Source organism: Ochotona curzoniae, unplaced genomic scaffold, assembly GCF_017591425.1.
Source record: "Ochotona curzoniae isolate NIBS_2020 unplaced genomic scaffold, NIBS_Ocur_1.0 scaffold_4921, whole genome shotgun sequence".
NCBI lineage: Eukaryota > Metazoa > Chordata > Mammalia > Lagomorpha > Ochotonidae > Ochotona > Ochotona curzoniae.
In genome coordinates, this window is record NW_024467125.1 from 465,637 (window position 1) to 491,417 (window position 25,781).

Here is a 25,781-nt window from a genome sequence, read left to right on the forward strand (position 1 = left end):
TCGTGAAGAACTAATGATTAGGTCTGCTGCTTGTCCCCATCAAGTCCAAATGTTTAGGTAGGCTACAAGTCCTCATCAACTCCAAAAACGACTGAGTCAAGGCTGTTTTTTTTTTTTTAAGAGTGTGCACATGGCTCTCTTAATTTCCTTGTTCCTCAGGCTGTAGATAAAGGGATTGAGCATGGGGGTGACCACCGTGTACACCAATGAGGCTAAGGCACCCTTTCCAGCAGAAAGTGAGAGAGATGAACTGAGATACACACCAAGGCCTGCTCCATAAAATAAGCAAACCACTGTCAGGTGAGAGCCACAGGTGGAGAATGTTTTATACCTGCCACCTGGAGATGGGACCCTCAGAATGGAGGACACAATTTTATAGTAAGAGAAGAGGATGCCTGACATAGAGAGAAAACCATACACAATGCTTACAATATATGTGACTATGTCTTTGCTGAGGGTTTCAGAGCAAGTAAGGTTGAGAAGCTGAGATGGGTCACAGAAGAAATGAGCAATTTCCACTTCTTTGAAACAGGAGCTTTGTAAGACAATTAAATTATGGAGCAGGGAATTGGAAAGGCTGCCCACAATGGACAGCAAAAGTAGAAAGCCACAGCGACGGGAGTTCATGATGACCTGGTAATGTAGTGGGTGACAGATGGCAACAAATCGGTCATAGGCCATCACTGTCAGAAGAAAATCATCCATGCATCCAAAGAGGAGATATACAAACATCTGAGTCAGGCAGCCAGCATAGGAGATGACTGTGCTCTGGGTGAGGATGTCCACAATCATCTTGGGAACCGTGGTGGAGGTGAGACCCACATCAGCCAAGGACAGGTTGCAGAGGAAGAAGCACATGGGTGTATGCAGGTGGGAGTCAGAGGTGACAGCCAGGATGATGAGAATGTTCCCGAGCACCGTGACCAGGTACATGGAGAAGAACAGTCCACAGAGGAGGGACTGTCTGAGATCAGCGCTGTCTGTGAGGCCAATGAGATGGAATTCTGAGACACGTGTGACATTTTGGCTATCAGCATAACTTGGGCACCTTGTGTAAAAGAAAATATTGTTAGTTTCAGGAAAAGCAGGCACAGGGGAATACAGTGACAGATCACACTGGACAAAAGTGTAGGATGAGTCTTTATTATCCAAGCTTTTCAGTGGCAGCTGCTGCCACACTCCAGGAACTAAAGCACCCAATGACCTAAGCCAGGGGTTTCAGTTTCTCATTAACACGCGCCAGCCAAGGATTTCAAAACACTTCAGGTGTCACAATCACAATCTATCAATTTGCATCTTATCCCTGGAATTACCTTGGGATGCTGTTAGCCAGCTGACCCGCACTAACAGTTGTACGGAAATTGTACACAATTTCAGTTTGGGACATCATGGATCTAACACATGGATTGATAGAATAAATTTCATTAAAAAAACTTTTTGGTGTGTGTTATTTTGAAATTCTCAATTTCTGGAGATATGTGTTATTCCCACATTTTCAGGAACCCAACCTCAGTTCCAAGGTTGGTGACCATATAACTTCTGCCATCTGTCTCAACAATGCAAATCAATCATCTGCTTCTCTTACACAACTGGTTTCTACAACATCAACCTCTCTCGATACACCTTCTATATACCCCTGCTTTAGTGACACTCAGCTGAACAATATTAAATGTCCAAAAACATTAATTCAAACATGCCATCGAACACGCTCAAATGCACCCAACGCTGTCAATAAAACAGTAAAAAGTGACCTTTCTGTCTTTAAAGTTAGCAGCATTCTACTTCAAAACAATGGAGAGCAATACAATTTATTTTATTTTTTTCTAAGCAATGATAATGGTTTGCTTGATTCAGAATATTTGTTACTCTTACAAAAGCTAGGGTTGTATTATTGCAAAATTAATGTTGATTGTTTTGGACAGGAAAATACCGTGGTTTCGGTTTTTAGTTGTTTCTTTGTTTTGTTTGTTTGTTTTTGTTAGGATTTTGTCATTATTCATTTCCTTTGAGAGTCAGAGAAGAGGAGACCTCCCCTCCACCCCAAATGCCCATATTTTTGTTGTCATGACAAACACAGAGGCTGGTAGCTGCAACTTAATTGAGGTCTCCAACATGGGTAGCATGAAGCAAACTGTATGTGCCATCATCCCTGCATTACACAGTCTGCACTAGCAGTAGGTTGGTTCACAAACTAGAGCTAGAAAGCAAAACATGTAGGAGGAGGCGTTTTATTCTGTCATGTGGCAGTTAACGTAGAGCATGCAAAAAAGTGCAGGAAAGAAATGGTCACTTTAGGATAGAATGATCATTTTGAGCCTATGTTTGTACCCAGTGGAAATGTGATCTGGCCATCTTCTTGAGTCTTACTTGTTGAATATTATGATTAGTGTCCAATGCAGCTTTGAATACAGTGGATTAAGGTCATGCCTTGCAAATACTGTTGAAGGGAGGCAGGGTGTGTTAGGGGAAGCAGGTGAGTGAGGTAAGTCGGATTGTGTTCTTGAAATGTACCTATAGGATTCAGAAATCCTGTTCTGACACCAATAAAAAGATTTAAAAATAAATCATTTCATATATAATTCCTCTCCTTCAGAGCCTGTCAAATTGTGTTCTATATGGTTTTGTTAGCTGCAGATAACCACATGAAAACACAGACCACAAATGTTACCTTAGTACATTCTGTACCTCAATTATTTAGAAATAGTGGCCTGATAAGAAGTGTCTGGATTTTTAGTTGTGAATGAACATTTTTAAGCACTCTGCATGATCTTCACATATTATCTGTGATGTAAGAGCCATATTTTCCAATTTTCTTAGCTATTTCATCTTTTCATCTCTTTTATGGAGAAGCAGTTTTTATGATTAACCCCCTTATATATACATAAATTAGCGAAGGTACAAAGCCAGCCTGGAGCTCCAAATGCTCTGTGCACTATTAAAATAGATTCATGTCATCCCTCCTGATTCATGGATTGCAGTTCTCTAACTTTGGCAGCCCAAAGGCAACTCTAGTTTGTCATATTAATAGTTCAGATTATGATGGAGTAAAAGAAAAATTGCAAAACAAAGAATCTCAGAAAATAATATGAACACAGCAAGCAGTTTCTTCAACTGTAAGGAAACAGTAATTATATACCTTAGGGAGTTACTGTAGGATGGAGCTGCAAATTTTTATTATTTTCATAGCTTTCTCATTTTTTCTTCACAGCTAACGAGAAAGAGCCATCCTCTTTGCGTTGGTTAACTCCCTACACTGTTCACACACCTAGGGGCTGTGGCAGGCTGGAAGCAAAAGCCAAAACATGGTGTCTTCCCCGGTGTGTGTGAAGAGGAATTGGATCAAAAACGGAGCAGTTGAAACTTGAATCAGACAGTGGGACATGTGATGCTGCCTTCTGAAACTAAGGGTGAACCCATGGCAGCAAAATACACACCACTTATGTCAGTATTGATCTAAGAGCACTGAGATAGTTTTTTTTACAAGTTGCATGAAATGTGTTCCTAGTGCTTTTAAAAGGTGCACTACCCTCACTGCTGCTCACCCCATGAGTGTGCGTTGACCTTTGAAGTCTTTCTGTCAGTGCACACTCTGCCTTTAAGTGCTTAATCAGTTCCATCATTAACTGAGAGACCCTAATTGGACTAATCTGTTACTGTGATCAAAACTTCTGTTTCTCTCCATGTCTCACAAATGAAGATTTCTGAAAGATATAAAAATCAAATTGTTTTTAGTGGCAAAAATTCTTGACACATACTCTTGCTATTTACCAGCCATCTTTGCTGTCCTAAGAAAGAAGCAATCACTGTTTGCTCTATGATTTTATTTCATTTGATAGACCATCAAATATCTTGTAGCATAGTAACTGGTGGCCATCCTTTCATGAAAACTCACTAGACAATCTTATTTTGTGAGGGGACTGTTCATTTCCTTAGGCTTCCTGGAGGAGCCACTGTGGTGAGAAGTATGTCAAATCAACATTCTACTCCTGGATCATTTACCGAGAATACATGCACACATACATGCAAATTCCTACCTCTCTGTGATCGCATTATCTTCTGGATAGAAGGAATAACAGCCCCTATCTATGACAGGCTTAGAATCAAGGGAAAATTAGAACTTGAACAACTTGTTGCTCTAAGGTTTTAAAAACATAGATTTTTGTCAAAGAGCATGTTTCTCATGGATGCTGTTGTCAAAGAGGATTGGAAGTGGCAATGATGCCCAACTTTATAATGAGTCTCAGCTCAGGGGAATCATCTGCCTCTTCTGTCTCTGTGAGTATCTCTGCCATCATTTGTCAATCCTCATCAGAAAGGAGTCGCATGCTGTAGACTCCCCCATACAGTGAAGTTACAGGACCCTAAGTCCTTCTCAGAGACCCCAGCCCATGCTAGTCCCATATGCCCTGGCATCTCTGATTCTAGGCCAAGTTCCAGAAAAGAATTAAGGACCACGAAGACAGAACCCAGTGTGTGGAAGCCACAGTGGACATGGCCAGTTTCCGTGAGCCAACAGCTCTCTTCAGTATGTGACACAGAGTCCTTAGATTCCTCCTCTGTGTAAGAAACACATGCAGTTCAGGAACTCTGCAGAGGGGATCATTCTTGCTCAAACTATGCATTTATGAAGAAATGATTTTACTCTAAAAATTGTTTTGGAAGAATGAAGGTGTAAGTTTATTTAATACCAAAAATAGTTTGGTATGAAATTTACCTAAATGGAAAATATGTAGGATAAAAAAAGACTGTACTTGGATTAAAAAAAAAAAATGTTTGCATCAGAATGAACTCAAAATGTTCATTCTGTTTTCCACGAACGTTTGGAAGTTTTCTCATACACTGGCAGGGACAACAAGTGCTGTTAGAGCAACAAGAATACAGTGTTATGTAGGTTGCCTATCAATGAATTGTGTGCAGATTTGGTTTAAATATAAAGAAGAAAATCCCAATTTTATAATATTCCTTTTTTATTCATTTGTTTTTTACCAGTAAGAATTTTCTAAAAAAGGTGTGTTGATGACCAAAAGCTGTTGTGTCACTACAGAATTAATATTCATACCTGAGACTGCATACTCTCAGATCCTAAGAATACTGCACTGAATGGATGTGGCCCATACAGCAGACCTCGTTCAAAATGACATTGTCTCTGTCTGTGTTGCATCAGAGGTCTTCACTTTCCCCAAATCATCCAAAAGTCTCCAGCAAAGCTTCATAGGTCACAGCATCAGTACATCTGGGTTGGTTGTTAATATCACTGAATTTTCTGCAGCAGAATTGGAATCTAACACCTGATATTCATATTTTTCACATGAAGTGATTACAAGAGGTGTGCAAAAAGTTAAAAGCTGGGCCCGGTGTGGTTGCCTAGCAGCTAAAGTCCTCACCTTACATACACCCAGATCCCACATGGGGCCTGGTTTTAATCGGGGCAAGCCCACCTCCCATCCAGCTCCCTGCTTGTGGCCTGGGAAAGCAGTGGAAGATGACCCAAAGGCTTGGGACCCTGCGCCTCTGTGGGAGACTTGGAAGAGGCTCCTGGCTTCTGGCTTCAGATCAGCTCAGCTCCAGCAATTGCAGTCCCTTGGGGAGTGAATCATCGGACAGAGGATCTTCCTCTTTATCCCTCTCCCTCTCTCTATATCTGACTTTCCAATAAAAGTAAATAAATCCTAAAAAAAAAAAAAAAGTTGAAAGCTGAAGTGACATTAAGAAGGAGCTCAACTCTGTGTGACCTTGTGCCTCCTTTCTCAGTGATAGCCACTTTAAACTCTGGCTGGTGCCCACTGTGGTCTACAGAGAAACCAGAGGGCACAGTGAGCAGGAGGTCTCTCCATAGAGGAAAGGAATGATAAATGATTGCTTAAGGTGAGGTGTAGGTGATGGGCAGGTGACCATGCTCCAACAGTGTCTGCTGCCCAACTCGTCCTCCACCCTACTACCTCATACAAGAATGCTCCTGGAAGTATTAGGTAGAAGGATGAAGCACTTTAGAGACTGCTCATAAAGGTTTTTGGTTCCTGGCATCCTCCTCACCACCATCATGATTATGTTTGGGAATGTGAAGAAAGTTCACACAGGCTCAGTTGCTACTGTCCTGAGAGAGGCGTCAGTGGGAAGATTTTGATGTCAAGGAAAGAACAAGACAGAGTCAGATCATTGAGACAGCCATGAGACCCACGTTGATAAAATTTCACAACTTCATAAGCTAAAACATTCCCTCTCCCTTTGTACCTCACAACTGTCAGTTTCTTCCTGATAATAAGCAAAGATGCTCCTGACATCCCAACGGTGTCTCCCGACTTTCTGGACTGCAGAGTAGATCCACTGACCAGCAGGTGCTCACAGGAGCATTTATCTTAGCACAGAGCTACCAGATTTCCGCCAGCAAAATCAAGGTCTGAAGGTGCTGACTCATTATTTACACTTGGAAGACCCTAGAGGCTCAGTGCCCAGGGCTCCTCAATAGCCAGTGGATCCAGAGTGTCCCAGTCTCTGAGGACTGGCTGACACTGACAGAGGAGGGAATGGGGAACTGTGCTCCCTTGTTGCTGACTTTCAAACACATGATCTTGGCTTAAAACTCACTTTGGATTTCAGCTTCAACTCAGTGTGTAACTTTTATGTGAGACGATGCATTGGATTGATCCTAAAATCAAGAGATTAGATTTTTTATCCAAAATCGCTTTCAGTCTTTCTCATCTCATTAGTCTCTAAACACAGCTTTCTATTTTTTATCAAAAGCACTTATGGCATTTTACTGATTTGAGTGAATATTCACTTACACATTTAGTCTCTTAACAAAGTAAAATAACATTAAAATTATTGACACTTTCTTCCTTTTAAAAAATATTAATGGTGTCTACATTGTTGATTAGGGTCAAGGATTGAGGATTAGGAGACAATGGGTGTGATCACTTTTTCCATTGCTTCTTCCTATTATCTGGGGGAAGGGAGGCGATAAGGGGTGAAGCCATGCCCCACCTCCCAATTGCCCCAATACCCGGGGTTGGGGACCAGCCACTCAGTGTCACCCAGTGTCCCAATGTGGCACACGGTCCAAGATTTCTGCCCAAGTGTTTTTGATAGCCATTAGAAGGATGAGGGAACTCTCAATGTCCATTGGTTGACCCAATTGATCTTAGGATCTCCATTCACCCAAATTCTTGCATCATAATTTGGCTGGGGCAGATGTCCATTTTGCTCTGTTGTGCTTCTTCTGCTATGGCACCAGTGTCCTCCACAGACTCCAAGGACTGCCATATCCTCCACTGAGGAGATTATGCTTTAATACACAGGCTCAAAAGCCCAGGCCAAGAGAGATGGGCCTGGGCATCCCACACTCAGGGCTCCTAGACTAGGCATCTACCTTGCAGGAAGGCTCAAATACCTGGGCCAGGTGACCTGGGCACTGAAGGACCCCAAACACCCAGGGCTCATGAAACCAGCACCCACTGCACAGGCAGGCTCAAGGACCAGGGCCAGGAACCTGGAACTCACTGGATATACCCTCCCCTGCCCACAGGACTCATGGCCCTAGCACCCATCACATAGGTGGGTTCAAGGATCAGGGCCAACAGTCCATTCCAATACTCACCATCCCCAGGGATCACAAATCTGGCACCCACCATGCAGGAAGGCCTAACAACCCAGGCTAGGCAACCTAAACCTCACCAGATTGCCAAACCCCAGGTCTCACAGATCCAGCACCCACTGCATAGGCAGGCCTAAGAACCCAGGCCAAGAGACCCAGGTCCACCAGAACCCTGAATTCTGAGGTTCATACCCCACCACCAAGACGCAGGAGGACTCAAGGACTTGGGCCAGGTATCCTAGTTTTTGCTTGACCCCTCACCCCCGTGGCTCACAGACCCAGTACCTATTACAGAGGTAGGCTCAGGACCCAGGCCAGGTGTTCCAGGCTCCACTAGAACCCCAACCCCCTGATGTTCACTAATCCAGCACCTACCACAGAGGTGGGATCAGGGACCCAGGCCAGGTGATCCAGGCCCCCCCGCACCCTGACCCATTTGGCTCACAGCATCAGCATCCTCCATGCAGGTGGGCTTAAAGATGCAGGCCATGTCGCATGGGTCCCATCAAACACCCTTATCACCAGGGTTCATGGACCCAGTACCAATCAAAGTCAGATTGTCATGGCTTGCCTCTATTCAGTATCCACCACCAGATGCTTCACCTGGCTCTGTCCAGTCCACCCCCAGTGCCAGTTCCTGCTGGTGGGTGCTACAACCTAGTCCAGTTCAACCCAACTTCCAGTCCTGGCCCTAATGTGGATTGGTTGGTATTGTGTCCCAACCAGGCCTGTCGGATACCCCATCGCAGTTCTCACATCTTCCAGTGAATGTTATGAACTGGCCAGGGTTGGCCCACCCTAAGACCTGATCCACATATATGCCATAATGTATTATAACCTGGCGTGGTCTGGGCTACTTCTTGCCTTGTTTCTTGCCCTCACCTGCAGGGACTGCAAACTGACAAAGGAGTTTCTCAAGCTTCTCTATCTGATCTCTTCACAGTGGCAGATCTTGCCTACACCAGTGGGTCCTTGTTGGCCCAGGTTCACTTTGTCCATCAGATGTTGTGGCAAGTACAGTACCCTTACCTAACCAGCCAATACCCTTGCAGATCCTTAGTGTTGGGTATTACAACCCAGTCATACTTGGTCCATGCTTAAACAGAGCTCTCTCATGGTTCAGTGGGAGCCAAGATCTAGCCAAGACCATTCTACCCCCCCCCCAAACTCATGATTACCAGTGGGTGCTTGAATTTACCCCAGTCTGGCACTCTGCAAAACCAGTCCACATCCATGCTGAGGGAGACTACAGCAATGTCCAGCCCAGTCTGCTGCCTCCTTTCCAGCTGTCATATTCACTGTTCGGACCCCAACCCAGCTGGGGCATCACCTTAGCTCCCCAGCTACAGATCTTGCATGTGCCAGCAAAGACTGCTGTTGTACTGCACTAAGCCCATATACCCCCCCAACATATCTGTCCGTCAGACCTGGTTCTCTCATTTGTTGGTTTGTGTCATTACCTAACATTACCTATCTCCTGTTCAGACTCTCACTGGTGGTTACTATGATCTAGTCCTGCCAGGTAGGTCTCCAGCTCTAGCTTTAATGTGTGCCAGTGAGTGTATTTATGTGATTGACACTGCTAACTACCCCAGCTTGGGTCTCCCACTTGTGCTGGTGCTTTGGACTGACCTTTAAAAGCCTTCCTCTTACCTCCTCCAAACCACTTGATTTAAGCACCCTGGCTTATCTAAAAGTATAGTGGCCTTGTCCATGCATGTCCCTCAGGAATCATTCCTCACATGTACATGAACCCTGAGGTCCCTGCTCAGCTTCCCCTGTGCCATGGCCCATATGCCATGGAAGCTGACATACACAAATCTTTAGACCATATTGCTGCTGGGTGGCCCAAGGACTTTATCTGGCACCATTGGCTCCAGGTCACCCAATTTGGAGTTAACTCTGCCACCACTGGGTGAGCAGAGGCAAGAGGACCCTGCACAGGCCCCTTGAAGTTGTCCAATGCCCCTACTGGGCAAGCAGGCTCAAGGTGCCTCCAGGCATGCCCAATCTGGAGTCACCCCAACTTATGTGTTTATTCTTTATTTTATACTTGATATCCACACTACAATAGTAGTATGAGAGATTATTTTTTAAAGTTTGTAGAAAATAAAACAAATTGAAAGATTTATAATATGCATTTTTGAAAGACTACATGTATGTAAAATGATTCAGTTATTCCTACTACATAGTGTGATGTACATGTCTTGACTTGCTCTACAACAAACCAGCATGAAAAGGATGAATTGTTTCTACTACCTCTTGGTTTCCCACATGGAACAACTGATCTCCACTATCCTGCTGACCTGCAATGCTTCCACTCACCCTCCTTCTGCCTCAGGGTCCAACAAAACTCACTGGGATGGATGTCCGTAGCAAGAGGTCTCACTGGGAAATGAGTCCATCCCCATGCATGCCTTGGGGCTCTCACACCAGGACTGTTGGGAAGACAGACAGGCCTGAGCCTTCCAAATTTCATAGGTTTGAGAATGGACAGTTACAGATTTTACCAGAATGGAATAACATTTTTAAACAACTTGTTTGTATAAAAAAAGCAATTTTCACAAAACACATTTATATGTATATTGTTGCTTCTCACTGACCCTGCCTATGCTCACATTCCCCATCCACTATCATCCTTCCTTTTGTTTTTAATTAATTTTTATTATGCATATGTTTGTTTCAGTTTCCCTATCACAGGCTTAGCACTCCATTAAACAAAGATTTTAACACATATCCAGCCTTCTTAGATTGTTTTATTTCACAAATCCCATCTGCTGGTCCGCACACCGAAGTCCCCAACAAGAGCTAATGGTGAGGCTAGAGCCATACTGAGAACAGAACCTGGATCTTCCACACAGAGTGAGGAGGCCCAAATGCTGTAGCCATCCTCTGCTGCTTTATAAGGAGTATATTAGCTTACAGTGGGTATTATAACCAGGGCTGGAAAAGACACCCAGAAACCTGCACACACTTGTCAAACATCCCAAGAGGCATGGTAATCATGATGCTAAATGCCTAGTGTTGAAAGCAGCATTGTGAAAGCACTTATATACAGGGTGTTACTTTTAAACATTTTTCTATTTGTGTGAAAGTCAAAATGAAGTTACAGAGAGAGAGCGGTGAGAGGGGCACATGAAAGACACAGAGAAATCTTACATCCACTGTTCACTCCCCAAATGGCTGCACCAGGCAGGAGCTTTTTCCGAATCTTCCATGTGGATCAAGTGGCAAAAATCCTTTAATTGCAGTAGATCAGCTGAAACTCAAAGCTATGACATAAGGGTTGCCAGAGCCACAGGTGGTGGATTTACATACAATGCCACAGAGCATCAGCCTGCATGGAATGATCCTGATTCATGTGTACTCTGTTTTATCTTTTCTACTTGTTATTGTTTTAATCACTTATTATTATTTTGTGATATAGTTCCATAGGCTCTGGAATTTCCCTTCCACTTTCCTCAAATCCCCTCCCCTCATAAATTCCCCCCACCATATTATTACATCAATATATACTATAATCATTTTCTGTTGCCTCCCAGGCAGTCCAAAGGCACAACAGGGAGATTAGAAGCAGAGCTGGAAATACAACCCAAAAATCTCTACGTCTTAATCATGACATTAAATGCCTACCCAGAAGCATTCTGAAAATCCAGATACACAAGCTACTGGTTTGTGTTCTGGCTTCACTTCTGATCCATTTCCTTGCTAACATGCCTGGGAAAGCAGCAAAAAGTGACCCAAGTATTGGGCCCTTGCCCACACAGGAGACCTGGAGGAATCTCCTGGAACCTATCTTTGGAGCGCTCTTATGTGAAACAATGGATGCTGCAGCCTAGCATAATCCTGCCCAATACACACACTACCCTCATGTATACCACCAGCAACTATACCATAGTTGTAACAACCTCCAGTAGCCCTCACTAGGAACGCCCCAAGCCATGAAACCTATGCATGCCTATATGTGAAACATACTTGTGAAATCTGTCCCACATCCAACTGAACTCTCATACACACCAATGGGCATTGGAGCCTAGCTCAACCCAACTAATCCATTAGCCATACTCATGCCAGCAGGTGCCACTGGCTACCTAGCCATGTCTGCCCCCATTCCTGGTTCTCATGCTCATCAGTGGGAGTTGCAGCCTATTGGAGTGGTGCCCAGAGTTTTCCTTACTGGACCCACTCCTAGGACCTGTATCTTGCACTTTCTAAGTGGTAATGTGGTCTAGACTGACAAGATTTGCTCTCTGTCACAACACATCTCAGGTAATGCTGCAGCAAAGCCTTCACTTACTCTGGGTACATGCGTGCAACAGCAGACATGGTTGCTTAGCCCAGCCTGGCTGTCCCCCAAACCCAGCTCATATGCAGGCCAATGGGTGTTGTAGCCCTGCCCAGCCTGGTCTGCCCCTGATCTTACCTCTGATGTTCACCAACAGGAGCATTAGCAGAGGAGCCCTCTAGCTCCCCAGGTGGGCTCATCCCCCATCTGGAGTCTTAGGTGTGTAATGGGAGCTGCAGTGATGAGCCTCCTGTACTCTAAGCAAAGATGCTTCCTGGAGAAAGGTGTGAGGATCCCCTTATTCTCTAACATGTCTACTACTAAAGGTAGCAGCTAACCTAGGACACTGGAGAATAATTTCCACCCCTTCCTCAATTCTTCAAGCACAACAGAAAACAGAAGAATCGTCCATAAAAGTCAAGTAACACACCCGATAAAAGGAATACATCGCATCTCCAGAAATAGTTGATCTTTTCAAGACTATAGATGTATTCAACTCTCTATCAACAAATTCAAAATAATCATTCTAGAGATGCTCAATAAGGTAAAAAAGAAATGACACACATTGAAAACTTGCACCATCACAAAAAAAAAAGCATAACCAGAATGACAGCAAAAATAGAAATACATAACATGTGGAAACGAAACAGAGATACTGAAGAAGAAAAATATAACACAATCACTCACATTCCATACAGGGTGCAACAACAGACTTGTCAATCAGAATAAAGTTATCAGTCAATATTTTCACTATTGTAATACCTTATTTACTAACATGTACATCTATTTTTAAGACTTTTTTGCAAAATCTTTTTAAGTTTACAAAGAAACTATTTTTAAAAAGCAATAGAGTCCCCATATACTTTTCATCTGATTTCCTCTACTACATTTTATAGAACAATTAATGAACCACATACACCCTCCATTAATTAAACACAAGAAACGTTTATCTTTCCATTCCTCCCAGCATCACATCATCAGCATTATATGTTCAGATTCACTTTTGAATTCTTGATTATCTTTTTTAAATTTTTGAGATTTTCTTTATGTTTTCATGATACCGTTTCATAGGTTCAGGGATATCCACTACCACCTTCCGCCAACTGCTTGCCCACACTCTTTTCCCTTATGCTGTAACAATAATTTAGTCCCTCAACAGCAGTCACAAGTCTGTTACTTTGCTATTTAGGTGATCATTTGTAATGACCAATTAATAGGAATAATGGAAAAATAATGAAGAGAAGTAAAGAGTACCAAAGGAATGTAACAGAGACCCTACAAACAATATACACTGTAATTTCAACAAGAAGAGATAGTGTGACAAACACCGATTTTTAAAACAGCAAGTAAAATTTGGACATTGCCAAAATGGAGGAAAGAAGGACAACTACAAATTCAAGAAGTTCAATACAATGTAAGTGTACAATTTGCACCTAAAGTATAACAGCAACACACAGGTTAATGAAAGCATTCAAAGCCTCGAAGAATCCTGAGAGTGGCAAGGAAAAATGGATTTGTCACACACACACCACAAAGGGAAAAAGAAAACTGTGCATAGACCTTCAGCATATCCTTAGAGCGCCCTCAAATTTCTCCATCATCTTCTTACAAGTTCAGAAACCGAGCATCTCGAGTGAAAATTGCGAAAGTTCCCTGGTGCATCCTTAAAAGGAACAGTGACACATATCCTCACAGACACCTGCCCAGACAAGGGAGACAGATGCACAATGTGTATGGGAAGTAAATTCTGCATAAGAAGTGATATTTAAAAGCTTGAATAAAGAATGATTCACTGTTCCAGCATGCTTGAATTCCTGAAAACTCCAAGAATATAATAGAATTCAAACATGGAAGAGATAATATATTGAAATGATCTAAATCATCTAAGACCCAAAGAAGCAGCATTCAGAGGCAAAAAGGGAGAAGTCAGAGATGCCACTGTCCTGTAATGTGGAGGTGAGATTGAGAGGTCTACAGGTTTAGTTGGGTGCTTTCCCCCACGTGAAGTGAAAAAGCTGAGGTGAAGTTGCTTTGCTCAGGAGCCTCCTCATGGCTTTTTTGTTGTCCCTGTTCCTCTGGCTGTAGATAAAGGGGTTCAGCGTGGGGGTGACCACCATGTACACCAATGAGGCCACTGCATAGCTCTGGCAAACAAGTGAAAAAGATGAACTGAGATACACTCCAAAGGTTGTTCCGTACAATAAGCAAACCACTGTCAGGTGAGAGCCACAGGTGGAGAATGTTTTATACCTGCCACCTGGAGATGGAACCATCAAAGTCGTGGAGACGATTTTAGAGTAAGAGAAGAGGATGCCTGATACAGGAAAAACATAAAAAATGATGCCAATCAAATAAATGATCACATCATAGCTGAATGTGCCACGGCAATTAAGGCTGAGAGGGGTCACAGAAGAAATTGGAAATTTCCACTCCCTTTGAAGCAGGTAATCCCGAAGACCATAAAATTCAGCAGCAGGTAATCTAAAAGGCTAAAAACGAAACACATCAAAAGTAAGAAACCACAACTACGGGGTTCATGATGAGTTGGTAATGCAGGGGGTGACAGATGACAACAAACCAGTCATAGGCCATCACTGTACACAGCAAATCATCCATTCATCCAAAGAGGAGAAAGAGAGACATCTGAGTCAGGCAACGTGCATAGGAGATAGCTGAGCTGTGGGTGAGGACGGCCACAATCAACTTGGGAACCATACTGGAGGTGAACCCCATGTCAGCCAAGGACAGGTAGCAGAGAAAGAAGCACATGGGTGTGTGCAGGTGGGAGTCAGAGGTGACATCCAGGATAATGAGCAGGTTCCCGAGCACCGTGACCAGGTACCTGGAGAGGAACAGTCCCAAGAGGAGGTGCTGTAGCTCTGGATTCTTGGAGAAGTCAATGAGATGGAATTCTGAGACCTGTATGTGGTTTTGAGCTTCTACATAACCTAGACTCCTTCGGGAAAAGAAAACAGTGTTGATAAAGAGAAACGAAGTACTTTTTCATATATATAAATAATTCAACAATTATTTTCAATTCAACATAGGTATAACATATGAGTATCTGTAATGTTTTAGAATAAAGGAGTTAAAAGTAAAGCTGCTTGGCCCGGCTGCATGGCCTAGCTGCTAAAGTCCTTGCCTTGAAAGCCCCAGGATCCCATATGGGCACCGGTTGTAATCCCGGCCGGTCCACTTCCCCTCCAGCTGCCTGCTTGTGACCTGGGAAAGCAGTCAAGGACGGCCCAAAGCCTTGGGACCCTGCACCCACGTGGGAGACCCGGAAGAGTTTCCTGGTTCCCAGCTTCAGATTGGCTATTGCGGTCACTTCCGGAATGAATCATCGGACAGAAGATCTTCCTCTCTGTCTCTCCTCCTCTCTGTATATCTGACTTTGTAATATAAATAAATAAAGACTTTTTTAAAAAAAGTAAAAGGGCTTGGTGCACACATCATTTTAAATTTTTTGATGATGTTTATACAGGCTATTTTGATGATGTTTTCACAGTTTATCACAGTGGGAAGGATCGAGGGTTAGGAAAAAGTGGGCATAATCATTGTTTCCAAATTTTCTTTTTCTTCTTCTTGTATCTGTGGGAAATGGGAAGATAAGGAGAGAAGCAATATCCAGCCTTTCAACCGCCCCAATTCCTGTGTATGGGTAACGGTCTCCTGGTAACAGCCCAGGATCCCAATGTGGTTGCATTCTCTGAGGGTTCTGCCCAAGTGGTTTGGAGGGATTTGAAATGCTGTCCTATCTCTTATCCAAGGGTGTTGAAACAAAACCAAACCAAACACCACGAAGGGAAAAAAATAAAGCACAAAGACAGGAACACAGAACTCCTCTTTATAAATACCAATTATTTTCTATTTAAGTTAGAGTTAACAAATAAGTATCTCTAAGGTATTTAGAATAAATGGAATTAAAACTAAAGGGATTTCAGCCTACACATAATGTTTTACAGTCTGCAATTTAATAGGACATTCCTGGAAGGGATGAAGGCAGTCACACAGGAGGACCAGGTGTGTGGAAGCCATAATGACTGTATCCAATTATTGTAAGGGAAGGCTCGTGCAATAGTAACAGATTTTTGTATGTCTGTTTTAATCAAGTAAAAATGAGGCTGATGAATTAGAAATGAAATACTGTCATTCTTGCTTAAACACACAGCTTGTGCATTTGTGAAGGTATGGGTATACTCAAATTTTTTGGGAATAATGGAACTAAAAGAATAGGTTTATTCTTACAAAAAGCTTCTGGTATAAAAATATTGTAATCATTTGTGGAATATTATATTCAGAAGCACTGGTGCTTGGAAATTAAAGATTTATTTTTATTATTATTTTTATTGGAAAGGCAGATATACAGAGAGGAGAGACAGAGAGGAAGATCTTCCGTCCAATGAGTCACTCCCCAAGTGAGCGCAACGGCCGGTGCTATGCCGATCCGAAGCCAGGAGCCTCTTCCGGGTCTCCCACGCGGGTGCAGGGTCCCAAAGCTTTGGGCCGTCCTCGACTGCTTTCCCGGGCCACAGGCAGGGAGCTGGAAGGGAAGCGGGGCTGCCGGGATTAGAACCGGCGCCCATATGGGATCCCGGGCGTGCAAGGCGAGGACCTTAACCACTGTGCCACCGCGCCGGGCCCGGTGCTTGGAAATTAAATTGGATGAAAACCAAATTGAACTTTTTATCCCATTACTTTCTCTCCATGATGTTTGGAGGACAAGGAGAAAAAGTCCTCTTACTGAGGTAGAATGTATTAAGTAAGTTGCATTTAATGGATGATTTTAAAAATCAATATTAAAAGAGCAGTATCAATATCTAGTTTATTTTGTCACTTTTGCTTCACATTTACCATTAGATTGCACAAGAAGCTTCTAATCCAAGCCCATTTCTTCCTCAATGAAGTGTCAACTCAAATGAAAATATTGAGTATCATAGACCATGGCTCCTCCCTAAAGGCACAGAACCAATCTCCAGAGTGGACAACATTCCAAACTACATCTCTTCCACGCTTCCCCGGTTGTCAGCAAATTTCAGCAGAGTTCAAGCGATCACTACATCAGGGACCTGTGAAGTCTGTTGCTATTCCACTGCAGTGTGTCATAGAAATGGGCTCTCGGGCCCGGCGCGGTGGCGCAAGTGGTTAAAGGTCCTCGCCTTGCACCCCCGGGATCCCATATGGGCGCCGGTTCTAATCCCGGCAGCCCCGCTTCCCTTCCAGCTCCCTGCTTGTGGCCTGGGAAAGCAGTCGAGGACGGCCCAAAGCTTTGGGAACCTGCACCCGCGTGGGAGACCCGGAAGAGGCTCCTGGCTTCGGATCGGCATAGTATCGGCCCGTTGCGCTCACTTGGGGAGTGAATCATCGGACGGAAGATCTTCCTCTCTGTCTCTCCTCTCTGTATATCCGCCTTTCCAATGAAAAAATAATAAAAATAAATCTTAAAAAAAAAAAAGAAATGGGCTCTCATATCTCAGCTGAGTGTCTCATTTTCAGATGGAGGAAGATGATTAAAAGTGCAGGGGAGGAAGTTTGAAGGTTTAAGTGAAATCCTGGAGTGGGGCCAAGAGGAAGATCTTGCCTGAATGACCCTGTGCGTGCTCTCGCTGTGATCTTTGGCTTTGAGCTCAGACACCCTTCCTTGGCTCCTGGTCACCATGATGTGCAAAGAAGCCCCAAAGAAAGAGGACAGAGAGGCAGGTGGTCTCTTCCTGGAGAGATGGAAAAGTGAAGTGCCTGGATCATCATAGGGGAACACTGGCCATGCTCCTTGTGTGTGAAATCAGAACACATGGTACAGAGTTAGAACTTGTTTCATCTTCTTGTACTTAACAGGCCCTGATACACATGACAGAATTTCTGAGCTTCTATCCTCTTAAACAAAGTAGAAGACATGTACAGTGCACCTTGAGGCACTATGTAGTGAGGTGAAACAATGTACTTAGGACACAGAGTTCAGACCCTGCCACTTTACGACAGCTCTCAAAAAAAACGAAAAATTCTGTCATGCCTTGATTCCTTCCATGCTCATCCTCACATTCATGATTATATTGGCTGCTCAGGGTGAGTTAATAGTAATTCATCTGCTGTTACAATGAAGAGGCCACCAGTAAGTAGAATCAATGAGAAGGCAAGGAAAACTCTGCATGAGATCCTTGAGACCCCTTCCAAAACCACAAACATAAACTCCACAACTTCCCTAGCTGAGACATTGTTGGTGCCTTCCCCTCCATCAAAATCAAATTTATCCTAATGCTGACAAAACAGTGCTCCTGACATCCCCGGATCCTGCTACCATCTCCCACAGCACTTACCAGGATAGGCTGAGCCTCAGTTGAGGCATGAACAAGGTGAATGCTCCACTGTTTCTCCTCTGTTGCCATGTAGTGAAGCCAGATGTGCTTGAGTCAGGACTGGAGAGGCGACAGAGTCAGACCATGCAGGTGTTAATGTTGCTATGGGATACAGCACAGAGCTAATGGATTTCCACTGGCAAAGTCAAGGTGTAAAGGTTCTGGCTCATATTTTATGCTTGTAGAACCCTCAGGGACCCATGTGCAGAGCTTCTAATTAAAACAGTAGGTTCAGGATGCCCCAATCTCTGGGGACTGGCTGATACTAATGAAAAAGGGACTGGGGAAAGGTAAGTGTACCTTGCACCTTGACACAAGGAAGCTCAATTGTGTTCTTTTGCAGTTGCTTCCAAGCACAGATTTTATTTTTTCATGAAATTCAGTTTTGTCTCAATTTTCACAACTCCTTGTGTAGTTTCTACATTCTCCCAGTGCTCTGCATTGATCATCAAATCTAGGAAAATCAGATTTTCTATGTCTAGGGTGTGGTTTCTTATTTCCCATCAGTCCCCAAAGACAGTTTCCAAGTTCATTTTTTAGGCTCTTGCTTTGGCTTACTATTTCATAACATGAGACCTTGCGTTTTTCCTGGTTTGAATGATTGTCATTTCTAAAATTGTGTCTCATGGAATTATGCCAAAATATGACAAAGTGTTGAGTTTCACATCTTTATTGGGTACATTTTCCTTGACATCAATTTTTTTGGAGCAGTTGAACAAAGAAGCCACATCACTAAACTTATGGGAAAATGAAATTAATAGTTCATAATAGAAAATATTCATGAAAATTTTAAAAATGCATTATTTATTTTTATTGCAAATTCACATATACAGAGAGGAGGAGAGACAGAGAGGAAGATCTTCTATCCATTGACTCACTCCCCAAGTGACCGCAATGACCAGTGCTATGCCAATCTGGAGCCAGGAACCGTCCCCAGGTCCCCCATGCAGGTGCAGAAACTCAAGGCTTTGGACCATCCTCAACTGTTTTCCAAGGCCACAAGCAGAGAGCTGGATGGGAAGTGGGGTCTGCGGAATTAGAGCCAGCACCCATAGGGGATACCATCACATTCAAAGCAAGGACTTTAGTAGCTAGGCTACCACTCCAGGCCCTCATGAAAAATTTTTTAAAACCTCACATATGCCAAAATGTTCTCAATTGTTTTAGGAGCAGAATAAGTGTGGGAATTTACTGATTCTATTAGGAGCCATAGTGAAAGTAAAGCAGAATTTGTACCACTGTTCTTGACTCCCTCCAGCCTTTCCCTCAGAACCTGGATTATAATATCCATGCCTGCTACACCGTTGTGCTAGCTCCTACAAGGACTTTTAGCTCTGTCTGCTAAAACTGACAGAACTAACGGGTCTGTCTCTGCATCATGTACACACTCAGATTCCACCAGACTGCTCTGTAGTGGATCCATAGCCATGCAGTCCAAAGGAGTAACCCAGACTTTCATGCCAAAAGCAGAATCTCTGCATGATATTCTTCCAGCTGCAGCCATGCTGAGTCCAATGTTGACAGATGTTCCCCCGTGGCTTCTGATTTTTGTTCACCACTGTGTTCATTTCACTCCTGAATGTAGTTTCCTTTGATAGTGCCGCCAGCTCATGAAGTCTTTAATGAAAGATACTTGGGGCCAGTCACAGCTGTAAGGGGATGGACTAGGAAGACTCAGGACATCATGTTCCCTGTATACTCATTCCTTAGCAACATACATGGACCAAATTGTGTTTATGAGACCACCACAGTCTATTAACTTATCTATACATTCAGTGTCATGATACACTTAAATAACACATAATGAATGTAATTGTTGTTTAAACACTATACTATCATAATACAGGGGGAAACTGTCAGAAGAATGTGAAGGATGGAAGAGGAAATCCCTGGACCCATGGAACTGTATCATGAATCATAAAATAAAAGAGATATTGCATCACTACAGGGAGCACAAACCCCAGAGGAGTGTAACCCCGTAGCTAAGAGCCGACCAAGACCCTCTCATCCAAACTTCTGTCTGTTTAGAATTGCCTGAAGAACTGGTCAATGGCTTTCCCGATTTCTGATAGTACAATAAATGTGAATGAAATTCTTGTCCAGTGTACACCCTACTCTTGACCTGTCAGCATTTAGATTTTGATAAATATGTCCTAACCAAACACATAAAATTATACATTACCACTAATGCCTTAGATGGCAGTAGCACATGATTCAAATGGAATCATTACACAATAACTAGCTTTTAAAAATCTTTATTTTATTCTTATTTGAAAGGCAAATTCACAGAGCTAAGGAGAAACAAAGAGATAAAGATCTCCCATGGACTTATTCACTTCCCAAACGGACACAGCAGCAAGCTTAGCTGCTCAGGAGCTAAGAGTTTTTTCCAGAGTTCCCACGTGTGTGATGGGGTCCAACTCCTTAAGATCATCCTCTATTGATTTCCCAGGAGAAAGGCAATCTCTGATTGGGAAACAGAGCAGGACATGAACTGGTGCCCATGTGGTGGCATGCTGGCACCTGCAGGTGTAGGATTCGCATGCTGAGCAACCATGCAAACCCTAATAACTGCATTTTATGAAGTGTTTTCTTTTTCTTCATGATAAATCTTATCAGCCTTATACAATCTCAAGGGTATATCTGGAATTTCCCCGTGCTCTTTCATGTGTGTATATTGATCTCCATTTATACATGTTTCACAGAACTCCATAGATGTACTTATTTTACTGACCAATTTGAGTCTACTGTATGTACAGTAGAGTGACTTGAAATCCTAAAATGTGTTTCAGCTCATTTATTACTTATAATAAAATAGGCTTGCCCCTTCCCAATCTGCTTCTTTTTCAGATTAAAAAAAAATCTTTGCAGTCACTTATGAATAATTGAGTGGTGCAGAAGCTTTGGCATGGAAAATGAGAGGACCCATAGAAACTTCATGCATTCAAAACTATGCTGTCTTTCCCTTTGTGCTACAGGACACAGCATGAACGCATAAACAGGATAGCTCTGTTTAGTGCACAACATCCTGACCACATTCTCTTTTCTGTGTGTGAATTCAGTGTTTAAATGATGTTGGAAATTCCATACAGAGTGTATCACTGCCAGCCAGAAATAATAAAACTTGGTAATTTTCCTCCAAGTACTCAGTGGGTACTTGCATGAGGACAAAAATAAGATAGTTTTTGCTGAGATATGTTGGGACCATAGCTAAAGATCCTAGCAATTTAAAGCAAACTTTACAAAAATTAGTTTTATCACTATTAACACTAAAGGATGACAGGGCAAACCATGTTAAGACCTTATTCAAATATCTGCATCCCACTTCAGAGTAACAGCTGGTATCACAACTCCTGTGTTCCAATTCACAATAAAAATAGAGAGTAAGTGACAGACAGCTATCTTGATACAGCAAAGTATGCAAATCAATATTTTCCAAATTGGAGGAAGAATCTGAAATTCAAAAAGTTCAGCAAACTTCAATGAAAAGGATGCTTAGTGTTGGAATACAACCCATAGGAAAGCTGGGACAGCAGAGGCCTGTGGGACCCTGTTGTGAAGAGGCTCCAGGAAAGAGAAGCTGGAAGGCTTCTCAACCACAGTGTGGTCCTGCCCCCAGTGACCCCTTGGATGTGTTTTCATGCTCTCCCTGAAGATAGGCAGACATCTGTGCTCTGTCTAGTCAATCAAGGATGGATAGTATTCTCTATTCCCTGTTTCAATAACTCTAAGTTTCTTTGATAGCTTCTTTGTTTTCTCTGTGTTCTTAGACCTGATCTAATTCTGAGTTATGTCTGAATCATTGTTTCATGAACTGTATAAAAACAGACCCTGGAAATAAACTTTGTCAGTTTCCAAAAGAGCATTGTCCCCATATTTCTTCAGGTCACATCTCCCCTCCCCTCCCCACACCAGGAACCTGCAAGGTAAACTTGCATTTCATATAGCAAAATCATCTGGCAAAATACGGTAAAGATACATTTAAACAGATGCAGAATCATTAGCCAGAATGAAGCAAAGAGGGCACATTCCAGGAAATAGGAAAGGCCAAGCAAACAACATTCAGGCACTTGGAGACTGATTGACATAGGAAAGCAGCAGAGACAACAGTGTGGTGTTGCAGTAAGCAAACAATTTGCAAATTGTTTGCAAATTACTGCAAATTGCAGTAAGTAGCAATCAACAATCAGTGAACTGAGCTCCACTAGCAGCCAGGTGGGAAGGGGAGGAACTCAAGAGGTGAACCCTGAAAAAGAACTATGCATCCTGCTGATTTCTCTCAACCAGGAATAGAGACAAAACAGAAGATCCAATCCTGTGGCGTGGAAACAGCGTGCATCTCATAGACCAGATTCCTACCCAGAACTGCATAGGGTACCACTTTATGTAGGGAGATAAATGTTGTAGGACAGGACTGAGGCATGCAATGAGCTTGAAGCAAACACATTTCTGGATCAGTGCATTGCACTGAAGTGGCTTCCCACCCAAAATAGGTTCAGGTAGTTCCAGCACTAATAACCAGCAGATCCAGAACTCCTCCAGTGGCACATCAGGCACCATTTTGTGCAGTGAGACAAATGCTATGCATATGTGCTGAGCTGGTAGCAAGCTCACTTCCAGTTCTGAGCTCGGAGCATTGTACTGGTCCCACAGGGAAAACAATACCAAATGTGGCATCCTACGTGTCAAAATAGGTCTGAACCAGCAGGTTCCAGCAATATCAGCACCACCAGTAACCTAGCTATTTAGGACACCTGATATCTCCTTAATGCCAAGATATTGCTCTAACCAGAGGGGGACAAAGGTTGTACAGACAATGGTGCACCCACAGCACAAGATCACAAATGGGGAAAGTGATGAATCAGGACCTAGGATTCAGAGACCATGGTAGAAATCTAACATAAGAACCCAAACCTGAAATTCACTGCAGGGAAAGGCATAAGTAACTGTGAACAAAGAACTGGGTACCAAGCACAATAAATAAAATCTAGTTGTAGATCTGTGGGTGATGTATCTTATAACCTGGCACTAAGGGTGGTAATCTGCCAACCAGAAGCACAATGACCAAGAGCAAAAGAAGAAACTAAGGCATAATAAATATTACTGCAGGCTCCCCAGCAAAGCCTTTGTCAATCTCAGAGTTAGCTGAAGAATACATCAAGAAAATGGGGGATACAGAATTCAAAATCTGATTATAAAGCTTCTTAACAACAAGAAGCACATACGGGAGTTCAAGTAATTTAAGGAATAAGTCATTCACAAAATAGCAATACTGAAACAAAATAAAACAAGTATTGGAAATGAGGATACAATAGTACAAACTAAAATGTATCAATAATATGAAAACTCTCAATAATAGAATGAAACAAGCAAAAAAAAAAAAAAAGTTTCAGAATTTGGAAGATATTTCTTGTCACAATGAGGAAGCAAACCAAAAGCTGAAAACAGAGCTGGATCAAGCTTGATACAAGGCATGAAAAGAAAATCTGGGTTTGAGGCTGCATTTGAGATAGGCAAGATGGCGGCAAAGGGTACAGACAGGTTTGATAAGATGGAGAATCTTTAGACAGGGTGGAGTACAATAAGCAGCTTACAGCAAAAAAAAAAAAAAATAAATAAATAAATAAATAAAATAAAATAGGGTGCAGACAGTAAACAGGGAGTACCTGGAGACCACCTGGACACATGAAAGCTGCAACAATAGGACAGCAGTGTTGCAATAGACAGAAATACCCACCAGGTGTCATCGAGCAGCAGCTCAGACCCTGGAGATCCAGACTCTGGTGATCCAGGCTCCAGCAATCCATTTCCAGCACCAGCCAGACATCCAGCAGTGGCCTCTACTCAGCTCTGCAAGGTGGGAACCTGGGTCCATGCGGGGAGCTCGGGAGGTAAGCTGACAATCGAGCTGGGTGATTGGGACCAACCACAGGCAAAGAAAGAATAGGAGATTCGGGGCACCAACTTGTGTGGAGAGGCAGAATCTGGAGTTGACGGAGTGGCACAGAGGAGACTCATTTCTGGCTGATCACACAGAACTGATCCAAGTAGGGAGGGTAGCACCAGCTTCGCCTCCTACAGGGTAGGTGTGGTCCCTGGAGCTGAATTCCAGCAGCCCCAATTCTCTAGCAGTGGCCCGCCTGGTGCCATCTCAGGCAGCAGGACAGCAAGTGTTGACCTCAAGTGAAGGTCCAGACTGGGCTTGTTACTAGCTAATTGCAGTGAGCTGAGCCCACAGCAACAACCTTGCAGCCTGCAGGGTCTGTGTGGTCCCTGGAGCTGACAGCTGACAGCCCCCTGATCTTTGTTTGTGCCCCCATGAGCGCCATCGTGGACACTGAGGCAAGTGCTCCAAACACTGACAAACTGCAAGAGGAGGAGAGATAAACTGCACATGCGCTAATTCAGCAGCTCTCAGCTAACACTGTCATGGGACCAGGAACTGGTACACTGAAGTGAGGACAGCTGAGCTGCCCAAAAACTGAGCTGGGGACAAAATCACCACCATCTTAGAGCACTGCACAGTCTCCACAGAAAAAACAGACCTGACAAGGCTCGCCACCAACTCCACCCAAAATAACTCCAGGAGGCACTCAGTCTTATCAGCCAACAGGGGACGACAAGATCAGTGCTGCCTACAAAATCAGTGCCGCAGACAAAGCATATTTTCCAAATCCAGGACACTGATTGAACATAAAAAATCTACTTGTAGACCTGTAACTAATACACTTTAGAGATGATTTGGTCAAACAGATTGGCAAATACAAAAGGTAAAAGAAAAGAAAAAGGAGTTTTAAGATGGCCGACGTAGGAGGAAGGCTGTGAGGGAGCGTTCAGCGAGATAGGGATAAAACGCTACAGAAGCAGCAAAGAGGAACAGCAGGGAACCGCAGGGAGAGGTCTGTGAAGCTCCCTGGGACAGTGTGGAGCCAAAAAGATCCACACAACTCGGAAGAACAACGAGAACGGAGCAGGACAAAGGTAGAGAAACCGACATCCCACTCCAGACCTGCAGAGTCACTTTTGAAAACGGCCTGACGGGAGACGCGGCCAGCTCGGAGGCAGGGAGATCCGGTGGATCGTCGCCGGCGGGAAGCCTTTGACAGGGGCGGAGGCAGACTGCAGCAGCCGGACGTTTGGTGAGGGGGGGGGGTTGACGTGGCAGCCTCCGCATTCCTCGCCCCCTACTGAGGTTCCAGCCTCTGAGAAGGCGGGGCAGGCAGCCTGAAACGGTTAGATCTGTGCCTTGGGAACTACGCGCAGTGGTGTTGGTGGTGAGGGAAGGCGCCTCGGATGTTCCAGCGCTGAGGGGGGCCAGTGCGTCTCGGTGCGCAGAGGCTGCTGGCGAGGATCTGGAGTCCCCCACATCCTGCCTGGTGGAGGATTCTGATCGCTGCCTGCAGCAGCCGCCTCCGCAGCACAGGTGTCAGGTGTCAGGTGTCAGGAGAGCTCCCAGTTTTGGGAAGTGTAGCGCTGTGTGTCCCTGGCACGCAGGTACCACTCCCATAGGGTGAACTGCTCACTCCTAGCCTCCCACCCCGCAGTTCTGAGC

General features: G+C 43.7%; 1 protein-coding gene and 1 pseudogene across 1 annotated transcript; both read right to left on the reverse strand.

The window, feature by feature from the left end:
• Positions 1-96: 96 nt before the first annotated feature.
• On the reverse strand, positions 97-1,387 carry LOC121149997 (olfactory receptor 18-like). The gene is made up of 2 exons (XM_040970618.1): positions 1,314-1,387; positions 97-1,204 (listed from the first exon to the last, which is right to left on the reverse strand). The coding sequence occupies exons 1-2, from the start codon at positions 1,385-1,387 to the stop codon at positions 97-99; spliced, it is 1,182 nt and encodes a 393-aa protein (XP_040826552.1).
• Positions 1,388-13,855: 12,468 nt separating this feature from the next.
• Positions 13,856-14,468, reverse strand: LOC121149998 (annotated as a pseudogene).
• Positions 14,469-25,781: the final 11,313 nt, after the last annotated feature.

Coding starts and splice junctions, on each gene's coding strand:
- LOC121149997 (XM_040970618.1), bottom strand. CDS start 1,387: ATGTCCCAAACTGAAATTGTGTACAATTTCCGTACAACTGTTAGTGCG. Junction 1,205..1,313: donor CTGGCTAACAGCATCCCAAG/GTAATTCCAGGG, acceptor CCCCTGGCTTAG/GTCATTGGGTGCTTTAGTTC.